The 12,683-nt window shown below is 38.0% G+C and overlaps 1 protein-coding gene across 1 annotated transcript in view; it reads left to right on the top strand.

The window, feature by feature from the left end:
* Positions 1-11,099, top strand: part of LOC145781010 (sodium/potassium-transporting ATPase subunit alpha-3-like) — a 33,835-nt gene extending 22,736 nt beyond the window's left edge. Inside the window, exons 11-21 of the mRNA XM_082592715.1 lie at positions 2,944-3,136; positions 3,711-3,886; positions 4,120-4,256; positions 4,741-4,891; positions 5,283-5,451; positions 5,668-5,822; positions 6,427-6,550; positions 7,099-7,244; positions 7,816-7,946; positions 8,727-8,920; positions 10,409-11,099. Of these exons, the coding sequence (XP_082448841.1) occupies positions 2,944-3,136; positions 3,711-3,886; positions 4,120-4,256; positions 4,741-4,891; positions 5,283-5,451; positions 5,668-5,822; positions 6,427-6,550; positions 7,099-7,244; positions 7,816-7,946; positions 8,727-8,920; positions 10,409-10,437 (1,605 nt within the window). The 3' untranslated portion in view covers positions 10,438-11,099. The remainder of the gene's footprint in view (positions 1-2,943; positions 3,137-3,710; positions 3,887-4,119; positions 4,257-4,740; positions 4,892-5,282; positions 5,452-5,667; positions 5,823-6,426; positions 6,551-7,098; positions 7,245-7,815; positions 7,947-8,726; positions 8,921-10,408) is intronic.
* The last annotated feature ends 1,584 nt before the right edge of the window (positions 11,100-12,683 follow it).

Below are 12,683 nucleotides of genomic sequence, written 5' to 3'. Positions count from 1 at the left end.
AAGCGCGTATATAAGTTCTAAATTCGACAATTTTATTCAGCTTGATCCGTGGCGCGTGCGATACTTCGCCGACTCCTATTCTAGAGGGAATGAGTTCGATACTACCCGGAAGCATTCTTTTTTTTTTAACTAAATTTTGACCCAAAGTGCATTTTGTAGTCAATTTTTAATTTGAGTTGCATTACATTTACATACCATTACCATTTTTTTAAAAGAAGCATTGTATATAACTAACTTGTTGAGAGCAAAAGTGTAATGCTTCGTTCGGCACACACGGTCACATCAATCAATCATTTTATTTTTGTCATTAACGCGTCCGGGACGAAAAAGACACTAACTACAAAAATTGATATAGACCTACCAGCACGTTAATGAACGGGAAAAGGTGGCAAAACCTTGAAAGGTTTAAAACGTGCCTGAATGAAAAATTATGTAGTAGGCTATATATCAGTAGTTAGCACGGCCACAAACGGAAAATTACCCAGAGAAATTCTCAAATTCCAGCAAATTAAAAAAACTCTAACTTTATTACTCACATTTGAAAAGACATAAGAAATTGGGCTGTAGGCAACTGAAATTAAAAATTGACTACAAAAATGCACTTCGCGTCAAAATTTAGTTAAAGAAAAAAGAACGCTTCTGGGTAGTATCAAACTCATTCCCTCTAGAATAGAAGCCGGCGAAGTATCGCACGCACCACGTATCGAGTTGAATAAACTTGTCGAATTTAGAACTTATATACGCGCTTCTCGTCTTTTGCTTTGAAAGAGAAAAAGGTGCCTGTATAGTGATGTCATGACCGGTCAAATAGTGTTTCAGATTCAAAAACCGGCGCCGGTCAAATAGCCACTGCCTAATCTTTTTATAGTACGATTCCAACACTGGATCTTCCAATCCAGAGCCCGAATGCTAGAAGCTACTACAACAGAGCTCGACTACTTCAACATTGTGTGTTCAGTAGGCTACAATACTGGTATACCGGGAAGATGTGTTAGGTAGTTCTTCACATTGACTCAGGGGTGCAGTGGTTAGAAAATTGTAGGGAGGGGGCAGAGCCTCACTGCATTGACTGACAGACCGACCTGCCTGATCTAAGTCATTGTTGTTCAGTGCATATTGCTTAACTATGTAATTTCGTAGCAGGTTAATGCAGTTAACTTACTAAAAGCATCGAAATAAATTAATTTCAATGGTACGCTATTGTTCTCATTTGTCCATGGTAAACATAAAAAAAATCAGCAAAGATACCATTTGTAGGATTAAACTTGTTACCTGTTCAGTGATACAGGTTTAACGATGCTACTTTTGCTATTGACACGCTTCCTCTGTCTATCTGAAACTTATGACTGCAACAAAACCAGCTGTAACTAAGTTACTGCACCATTCTTGCAACCATGCTTGATGCTTGCATTTTTGCACATGCTCAGTTGTCAGACTCAGTGTTGCCAGATGCTTAGCACCATAAAGTAAATAAAATTTCACCAGATTGCATACAACTTCACCAGATATGTAAAACACCCTAAATAAAACAATTTCGCCTAAAAATACAAATACTTTTTAAGACATAAGACACTGCCGTCACACATGCGCAAACCTCTTGCAAAACGTTTTCTATACGAGCGGGGATTTTTCGCTTAAAAGTTTAAAAAAACTTTCTTGAAAAAAAAAGATTGGGGGAAAATTTCACTAGATTTCACCAAAAAGTTTTCTGGTCCCAAAGTCAAAAAATTTGGCATCAAAGGCCTCTAAAATTGAATTTCACCAGAATTTTTTTAAATTTGTTATCCTATTTCCCCATCTGGCAACGCTAATCAGACTCTGCAAATTCTGAGCGGGAAATTGAGCGCGGACCAGGATAACATTCGCCAGCCCATTGGCTGACGACTGATAAGTGATAATAATTCTCGGGTTTTAGTCAGAGAGTCGAACCGTTTGACTATAAAACTCGGGTTCGGGTTCGGTTCGACTCTCTAGTACTTTCAGTGCATTTTTAAGGAACCAATATTACAAACAATTAAAACATTTTTGTTGGAAGCCCGTGAGTTCGGATCTCTAGCAAACTTTCCTTCCAGTCATGATTGTTTCAATTAACTCACGAACTCTATATTGCTGGCCAAGGTAGCCTATATCAGATATCAAAACAGAAAGGCATGACATAACGTAGCATCCCACTGTTTCGAGAATGTGCTGGTGTGACCGTAAATATGTTGACCGGAAAAAAGGTTGACGTTTCGTAGAAGTGCTAAATATATTGCTGCACAGGAGTATAGTAGCCTAATCGGACTAAAATAACGGTGTTAATAAAATGTTACTGCCCATGTAGCCTACCGTACCTATAGTACAATTACTGCCAATGCAAGTTAAAAAAAAAACTATAAAAAGTCAGTAAAATTTTACTATTTTTGTCAGTAAAATTGCAAAACACTTTCACAGACCAGTAAATTCACTTCCAAAAAAGAAGTGAAATCATCTACTACGAAAAGAAGTAAAATTTAAAACTGCTCAATCAGTGATTCTACTATATTTGGAGTAAAAAAACGTCTTTGTCTAGTAAATATACCACAAAATGGCCAGTAATTTCAAGTACTGTAACAAGATAGTAATATTCTACTGCTCTTTTGACAGTAAAATTACGAAAATTTTTAACAGTGTAGAATGCACAATTTTAAGGTATGTTTTTTTTTAAATCTGGAGGAAGCCTTCCAGACCCCCTCTGGGTGTGGGTTGTGGGTGCTTTTTCTTTGGTGACTTGTTTGCCGGGCTCACTGACATGAGCAGTAACGCCCCCGCCTCCCCGAAATTTTGTGCTGGTTTCGCCCCTTCTCAACGATGTTAATCAACTTTGGTTCATCACGTTTATTTTACTGTTAATGTTTTTGTAAACTTCAAGATGTTGTGATTTCCGTAGTAACGCAAAACTTACTTAACATATACACTAAACAGCTTTCAATCCACGAAACTGAAGACCTGGAAGACGAACGGTATCTCTTGGTCATGAAAGGAGCCCCAGAGCGCATACTGGACCGTTGCAACCGAATTCTGCTGAAAGGGCAAGAAGAAATTCTGACTGACAAATGGAAGGAAAAGTTCAATTCGGCCTATATGGAACTTGGTGGCCTTGGAGAACGTGTACTGGGTAAAATTTATTGTCAGGCAGAAATATGTATTTAAATTATTTGCTGCTGTACTCAAAAAATAATGTAGCCAATTGCGAATGACTTAGGCTACATGAACTTTAGAGAGTTTCAGAATCAGGTAACCTTTTGTCACACTGCAACAGTAGCCTACAATCACCGCACTAGATCTCAGATTTATTTTATACTTAAAATTGATTTGAAAGCAAATTGAATCAGCTTGTTTTAAAGGCATAATATTTTCATTGCTGCAAATTCACTTCCATGGTGGTAAGATAACCTAAGTTTATGCACGTTAGGACAATTTACTAACTTTGCTAGCAACGTATGTGTGATTGGTTGATCTAAGGAAAACTGTTATCTTTAAAAAGTGATTTGTCAAACTGGAATACCATGTTATATTTATTCGATCAAAACGCTATACACAATTAATGTCCTTTACTTACTGTGGTGCTAAGCAGCCCAGTTTTCGTTTTCTACTCGGCTAATGTTTCTAGAGTTTGAATTTTATGACCGTACCGTTTTTGTGTTGTTTCTTTACGTTCTTCTCAGTCAGATTTATAACTTTATTTAAAGGTTTCTGTCAAGAGCTACTACCATCCGAAAAATTTCCTCCCGGGTTTGATTTCGACGCCGAGAACATCAATTTTCCTGTGGACAACCTCACATTTGTTGGATTGATGTCAATGATTGACCCCCCGAGAGCTGCTGTACCTGATGCAGTTGAAAAGTGCAGAAGCGCTGGAATTAAGGTTGACATAGTTTACGTGAATCTTCCGGTTTAACTAGCTTTCTGTGCTATACTGTTGGGGTACCAGGTTAGTTAACATTCCGTGAATGTATTTGCTGCAGTCGTTTAATCTGTACCACAAGACAGTCAATCGCTTTGACATTTTTTTTCTTGGCTTAAGGACTAACATTGGGATACTGGTTTTGGATGAAGCCATGAAACGCATTTCTTTACAAACTGTTTCATATCTCCCAGGTGATCATGGTGACAGGCGATCACCCTATCACAGCCAAAGCTATTGCTAAAGGAGTTGGGATTATTTCGCCTGGAAGTGAAACCATAGAAGATAAGGCTGAAAGATTGGGTACTCCTGTGAACCACACTAGTCCGAGGTGATTGTCTTATCGTACCATACAATTGACATCTAGCAGAGAAAGTAGCAAAGTAATCGATTGACTGTGAGGAATCTTTACTCTCAAATTGAGACAGCCTCTTCTGAAGTGTAATCGTTGCAGTTAATTGTAGAGGCTTTGGGCCACTAACGTAAACCAATTTAGCAAGAATGACAGAGCGAAGTTTCGGCTTGTAGTTGAAATGTGACTGCTTGATGATTACTCTATCCACTACGTGTTCGCTGCTCAAGAATTCATTTCGAGAATTAAACCATCGATCCTTGATTTTGCCGCTATTTCGTTCGCAAAGCCGGTTGTTTACTCGGATGAGCTATGTAGTTTTTAAAGAAAGCGAAATATGCATCTGTTTCTTATTGTACACGCAAAATCAGTTTCAGCATATTTTTAATTTGAGGTTTTGTTGAGCGTAAAAGATCATCAGTGAAAAACTAGTTGAGATTAGTAGCCTACCTTGCACTTGCAGTGACGTGAAAGCTGTTGTAACCCACGGTAGCGATCTAATTGATATGGATGAGGATCAGTTGGATGAAATACTTAACCATCACACGGAAATTGTATTCGCTCGAACTTCTCCACAGCAAAAGCTTTTGATTGTCGAGGGCTGCCAGAGATTGGTAAAATTAAAACGAATTGAAATAAAAAGCGTAGGAATTTAATTAGATTAATGAATTAGGCAAGAACGTACTAAATTTTGAAAAAAAAAAGTTTGCTATATTTTCAATTCTTGTTTAGTTTTTATTCCAAAAGCAAAGTAAAGCATTCCAGAGCTGTTTGCAAAGTATATATTTTAAAAGTGCAATAAATTTTCGAAACTTTAGATAAGTAACCAGGAAGAGAGATATTGTATGAAAGATTCAAAACAACTTAGATGCTATCTATTTATACAATCAGAGACAGTTAGTTTTTGAAAAGTAGCTTGCAGTGATGGAAGAGATAACTAAAGAATTTCAGTTGGCAGAAAAAATGGCTACACTCGTTTTGTTTTAACTTTATCTTAATTCCCAGGGAGCCATCGTTGCTGTTACCGGGGACGGGGTGAACGATTCTCCTGCGTTGAAACGAGCCGACATTGGTGTTGCTATGGGAATAGCCGGAAGTGACGTATCAAAACAAGCCGCTGACATGATATTGCTCGATGACAATTTCGCTTCCATTGTCACTGGAGTAGAGGAAGGTGAAAAATTGTATTTATATCTTTAGCTTTTTGTATGCAAATATATTGCGCCGCATGCGCTGTATCACCCAAAGCATTGTCATGGAGTGGAGGGAAGTAACGTGATAAATTTAGATTTCATTTTAGAATTCAAAAATAAAGTCTTTTGTTTTATGATAAGGCAGTAGAGAAGAACGTCTCACAACAATAGTATCAAGAACGAAAATTTCTTACTAGGCCGCCTCATCTTCGACAACCTAAAGAAGTCGATCGCCTATACCTTGACCTCCAACATCCCTGAGATCACTCCTTTTCTCCTTTTCATTGCTGCAGGGATTCCTCTTCCACTTGGGACTGTGACTATCCTCTTCATCGATCTTGGAACTGATCTTGTATGTTGAAACCATCGAAATTCTTGAATCATGATGGGGGGTTTTTGACTATCAACATTAATTCTTTTTCGTTTTATAATAATAATAATAATCATGCTTTTATTTGCGCCCATTGCGATAACATACATAACACTGCGATCACAGATGCGATACAACAGACGACAGGAAGCAGCGAAGTGACATATAGTCTTCGAGTCAGCTGCTCCTCTTATTTTGGCTTGCCTTTAAGTGTCTTTCGCCGAGACACAGCCGCGTGCTTTGGAGCGGTGTCGAACCCACGTCCTTTCGAACGTCGCGCAGAAGTTCCCACCATTCTATTCACCTCGTTGTAATTAAGGACTGAACAACAAACAGCTTATCATGTAATATGTGACGTTCTTAGAACTTCTCACTGCTTGAGCAGTCTGGAATTTTATAAGGAGTTAAGTGAAAGGTGACTGCAGCGACTGCCCAGTGTCATTTTGCTAATAAAGCACAAGAAAAGAAAGACCATTCTATTACAATAAATCAAGATTTTCCGTCATGCATCTTTAACAAATGTCTGTAAACGATAACAAGTGCTTTTTCTTGTTATTAGCGACCCACATTTTTTGTGTTCCATTAGGTTCCAGCCATATCGCTTGCTTACGAAACTGCAGAGAGTGACATCATGAAGAGACATCCACGCAACCCGGCCAAAGATAAGTTGGTCAATGAACGTCTCATCTCGTTGGCATACGGCCAAATCGGTATTTAAAATTCCTTGTTTTAGCCGGTTGTGCATGAAAGTTAGTTTCGACTTTCAACAGGACTCGCTTTTGTTTTCAAGATCTCAATTGTCAAAAATAATTTTGGATCTGTAGAGTGTAGATCGGTGTAAAACTCATTAAAACAAGGAAAGGTTTCGGTTGAGGCTTTGTTAGTTAGCGTACCAGAGTTGTGATTGTATTTGATGATCATAAGTTGGTTGGTTTTGAATCTTTATCCTCGGCCTGGATAAAGCCTTAATAAGTTATACCTAGTAGTTTCGCATACTTGTAGAGGCTTTTAACTATTGACGCAGGGCTGGTTACCGAGATTGACAGAGTGAAGTTTCCGATAGTTGTTGAAGTGTTGTTGCTTGAGAATTATTCCATCCACTAAGTGCCGCTGAATGGAGAGCAGTCCTGAAATGCGTTGCTCAAGCGCACAACCAGAGAGTCGAACTTGATCTGGAGTCGGGCGCTTAACCTAGTGATTTTACTTCTTCCGATTGAAGATGTTTGATTGGTGGTTAAGGACTGTGCTTGTTGTGTAGGAATGATGCAAGCCTTGGCTGGATTTTTCGTGTACTTTGTTATATTGATGGACAACGGCTTTAGACCAGGATTTTTATTCGGCATAAGAAACGCTTGGGATGACCGCACGCTTTCTGACTTGGAAGATTCGTACGGCCAAGAATGGGTGAGAAATTTTGTCATGAAAATATGCCTACTCAGCAACGTTATAGGCCTAATAATAATAATAATAATAACAATATTTATATAGCGCCACATCCACAGTCAAACTATGCTCCTGGGCGCTGTACATGACAATGGTGATAATTAATACGGTACATTCAGTCATAATGTTCATTGAAATAGAACGTTTTCAAGCGAGCTTTGAATTCATTTAAATTTTCAGCTTCTTTCACACAAACTACTCAATTTTCCATTAGTTAGTGTTGTTTAGTGTACATCAGTATCACAGTGAGCGTGCAGGCCAAAAACCAGCCATCCTGCGATGAAGGTTCTCGATGAAGGTTTTTTTTTAAGAGCAAAATGTGAACTTCTTTCGACAAAACGACACTTTGCTCTTAAAACTTCTCGTGATTTATCGTGCCTTCAAGAAAGCAGATCGTCTGCATAGGTGAACTCAGCTGGCCTAAGCTCTTCTTTTTTGCTCAAAACTAGTGATTCTTACACCCAAGGGGCCCCTTGGCAACGGGTCTGATGTGACTCTAAAGATAGCTGTATGAATTGTTTGACTTTTGCAGACGTACGAATCAAGAAAAATTTTGGAATACACGACAAATACCGGATTCTTCGTATCGATTGTGATTGTACAATGGGCTGATCTTCTGATTAGCAAAACCAGGAGGTTGTCCATATTCAACCAAGGCATGAAGTAAGTTCTCAACATTTATCAGCTATGTCTCGTTTTGCAGGTTAGAGATATCTTAACGTTGACAGCATTATTGGTGGGTATCTGGTGTGACTCGGTTGTGATTTGTCCATAACTTTATTGTTACATTCCATGATTCTAAGGGTTACCTGTTTCAAAATGTGGCATAAAAGAGCGATTGAGCGCTTTCCTATGGGCTATCTACTTGGACATTTTTTATAAAAATAGGGCTGCACTGTTACAATGTTAACATAGAATAACAACATGCAACATCCGAAACTTAATTTCGACTTTTGCTGGTCACTTTTAGTTATTACAAGGGTTGCTGCCTTTTTTTGATATTTATACTTTCAGAAACTAAGCATTAGATGATAGTTTCAAAATTAATTTTGTGTAATAATTTTGATATTCGGTTTTATGAGACTAGGCAGTCACAACTGGAAAATTCAAAGACTTTTCAACTGAAGATACTAAGCCAAGCAGCATCATTGGTTCAACAGAGTTATTCTAAACACACACAAAAAAACTACATAGACAAGTAAGGCTACTTCCATTGAACGTTGTGGACACATCCCAGTGTTCTCATCAGAAAAACAATAAAATTATAGCAACAATGCTACAATAGCTACATATCTAAAGACAATTACTGTAATTTCAACTGGAAGTTGATGCATATCAGTAGTCAGAATCGCATGAATCGTGACATGTTTTCTGATTTGCAATGGAAGTTCATGTTAGCGATGTTATTGCGCAACATTGCAAAGGCTGATCCTTGTTTTGCAGAAATAAAGTGTTGCCAATTGGACTGTTTGAAGAAACGCTTCTGGCCACTTTCTTAACTTATTGTCCCGGCTTTGACATCGCCTTGAAATTTTATCCCTTGGAGTGGTATTGGTGGCTATTTCCAATGCCGTTTTCTTTACTGATATGGCTTTATGACGAATTGAGAAGACTGCTCATCCGCGTCTCACCGGGGGGTAGGTTATTATTGTGTCATTTTGCTATTTTAAATAACACGATGCTTGCTTTCGTATAAATCTATTTGAATGAGAGAGTGCATACTCGGCGACCTTCCAAGCCTGCACAGGGCTACGGTCTTTTGCATTCTCTCCTTGGATGCACACTGTATGTTTTCGTGTTTCTTTTTAATGTACGTATTGCTTCGCATTCGAACCAAAAATAAGATGACTGACTATCTAGGTAGCTTTAGTTTCGCTTAGAGTCTGAAAGTTTTATCGTCTTTTTTTTGCTGTTTTTTTTTATAGTTCAATACGCAAATGTACGATTAAAAAGATATTTTATTTAATTAATACTTTTGCATATTGTTTTGCATTATGGATAGCTTGAGCTCTCACTTGGTAGTCGTGAATTCAATATCCAGTCGGATCTAGAGGATAGCAGTAGCGCGCTCATTATTCCACGTTGGAGCGTTCCCGGACGCTTTTGAGCCAACTCTGCTTTGAAATTTCGCCACAATTGGCACCTGGGACAGTTTTCAAAATTCTTCTTAAAAGTTTACAACGACCACTCTTCCAAAGTCTTAAAAAACTGTTGACATTACCTTTTTGCCAGTTTCTTCGGTTTGAATTTAATTGGGGCCAGATGATCCGCGTGTTGGGACTGCTGTTTTATTTCAGGGTCTTACTGATAATTTAATCCCATGAAACTGAAAAACTGTTAAAATTCCATTGTCTTTGACTAGTTTTTTAAAAGCATCGATTTTTTTATGAAGAATTTTGAGGTTGTTGGTCTTTCACAACGCGCATCATCTTCGATATCCTCGTTACTATCTCGAAACCTTTCGATCCATTTGTAAAAAAATGTTTTTGCAATGCCGGAATGGTCTCCGTTTCTTTTCCACTAAGTTTTATCAAAAATTTGATTTTCGCTCTTATCTCAGAATCCTGATTCTTTAAGTCCTCAAAAAAGACTTTTTTTCAACTACCGTAGCTCCGGAAGCCTTTTTTCCAAACTATCAATGGTTGGCTGCAGCCATAGGTAGACAAAAGCATGTTCTTAGCGGGCCTATCTGTTTGACATGTTCGAACCAGTTTAATCCTGTTTGCACTCGGATTATAGGAGCATTTCGCAAAATTTTTGAATGCCACTTGCATAAGCATGGGCGCTTTTCTAAAAAAATATTGCCCCAAGAAAATCCTGCGTTACGCTACTGTACAGAACTCTACAAAAACTCAACCTATTAATAATTTTAAGCATAATTAACATTTTTATCTGTCGGAGCTTCGCAATTCTGTACATGTCTAACCACATCGGCTACTCATCTGAATTGGCACACCGCTGCGCGAATTTTTTTTCGCAATAAAATTTTAAGCTTTAGACTATTTCTATATCGAAAGTGGATGCAAGTACAGCAAGTGGCTGAAATGATGAAGTTAAAACTTCCTCAATATAATGAAATAAAAGTTTACAATAAAATAAAAGTTTACTTTCATGTTATTGTTTAGGTTGGGTGGAAAAAGAAACATACTATTAGTCACTGGTACTGCTGTATTTCCTTCAATGCATTTTGACCACAACTTTCTAGTCTCTGTACAGAAGCAAGGTGTTATGTTGGTGCTTGAAGACTAAAGATTTTAAGTAGGCTACTGTGTTATTTTTGAAATGTTGTCGTTTACAAATATTATACAAGCAAGTCCACAGTAGCGTTGACAGTAGTAGCGTCCACAGCAGCGTTGACAGGGAGGTCCAAGGGTACTTTTGGACCAGGGCCCGGGATGATTTTTTTGGGCCGGAACCTTTCCAATGGGCCCGGATACTTGAAGAAATCACCTCGTATTCTTTGGATATAGTCCACTTTTTTTAAAGGTGTTTTGATTTGGGGCCCGAAGATCGGATTGGTACCCGGCCCAAAATATCCTCTCAACGGCCCTGCAAGTCCACCAAACGTTTTTCCACGTATGTAAATGCTAACCGTTCTTTAAATTTAGATTTTCGAATTTGTTTTGTATGACTGTTTATTAACTTCTCAAATACAAAGTTTCATCAATTTTTGTTGAGAATGCAATTTCATATCTTGCCCTCATATAGCTCACTCTTTTTGTGGACGAGTAGGTGGTCAGCACTGGTCATGGTTTGAAATTGAACACCCGCTGCGATGTTTATTTATGATTTGTAAATAAAAGATTTTTTCCGTTGTCTTCTTTGCTTGCAAAGAAAAGCTACTCGTTCACCCTAGCTTAATCGAAAAACCTTTCAGTTCAAAAATGCCATTGGTAGCCTATCATTGAAAATGTAGAAACAACAACATTTTTACGCGATGGTAAAAAGCCAGGACGGTAGGTCTTGGACAAGCGCAGGAGGTTTAGAAAATAAATAGTATGATTTACATGTTTACCATTTGATAATATTGTAGTGTTAACCCAAAGGTGAACTTGTTTTTTTTTTCACTGTAGTATCGCAAAACATACAGTCGGCCTTCGACTATTCGTGTTTTTTTTTGTCTGATTTTAGCGTTACAATTAGACATAATTTTAAAGCACCAGTAGTCTGCAGTACGAAACGGAAAATTGTTTCAAAACTAGTCGAAAGTGTTTGGTTAGGGTGATGAGCCCCTGGTATAGGGAGTTTTTTAAAGGTCAAAATAAGTAGTTATAAAAGGAATGCCGTAGTAGCGTGTAGCCTACTGTACAATACAATTTTGCTGTAAGAAAAACATTGCATGACTTCTGGAAAGACAATGTCCTAGTTCGGCCATACACATACAAGGGCAATATAAAGTTACTATATTTATGTATCAAGGGGCTCGACTCCCTCCAAATCTACCATAAATGAATTATACTAATGTAAATATATCGTGACATAAAAATTACTGTTTGCGTTAAATTGGCAACACTGAGTATCGTTTTATGAGCTATTTATAGAAACACGAATTGTGCTCGAGATCAATGGTATAATCTGTTAAGAAGTCTGTTTTCAACTTGTTTTATTTCCCTAATTTCACCGTTCTGTCAGAGCAAAATAAACCACCCTTATCACGTTTTCTTTAAATTGCCAAACAATGGTGGCAACAGACACAAAAGTTAAAGCTTCCATACTTAAGGTTTCTTTGTGATTAATCTGTTCTTTTGCAATTACATTGCATAATCTTAGAAATGTTCTTCACCCAGAAGCGAATGAGGAAAAGATTCTGATTAGTGTTGAGTAGATAACCGGTAGTGCGCAAGCACGTAGGAAATGACATCACTGGTAATCACAGAGCATGATAATCTTGTGACTGTCATATGAAACAGCGTAACGTAGAAAACACAGCCTACCGGTAGCACCGCTAAGTGATTTTGCAGGTTTTTGAATATTGTCTGTGGTTGGAAAGGAAAATTTTGAGTATTTTCTAACTTAGTTAAACATAAATTAGATTGACCAAGTCATGTTTGAGTGTAGGCCTCCTATTTGTGCTGCGAGTTTGGCTAGGTTCCAGAAGAGATATTGAAGGCAATTACTGGGCTTGGCTAACCTGGTAGATGTAGAGCTTGGAAAGTCAAATGAGTGAAGTGCTACCTACTTTGCTGCATACGATTAATTTATAAAAAGAATTGACTACAGCCCATCACTACATTCGACTTTGTTGCAACTCAAGATTTGCATGGGAGGAGTAGTTAATCGCAATTATTGTAGCCTACTGTAAGTGGCCAACGGGCCACAATTTTGAGTTTTAACGCAGTAAGCGGTATAGCAAATCTCGGGCCACGTTTTTAAAAATTAAACCATAATTTTCTGTGTCAG

This window comes from Aplidium turbinatum, chromosome 12 (genome assembly GCF_918807975.1).
Source record: "Aplidium turbinatum chromosome 12, kaAplTurb1.1, whole genome shotgun sequence".
Lineage (NCBI taxonomy): Eukaryota > Metazoa > Chordata > Ascidiacea > Aplousobranchia > Polyclinidae > Aplidium > Aplidium turbinatum.
The sequence above is the reverse complement of the archived record's forward strand: the minus strand, read 5'-3'. Positions and strand labels throughout refer to the sequence as shown.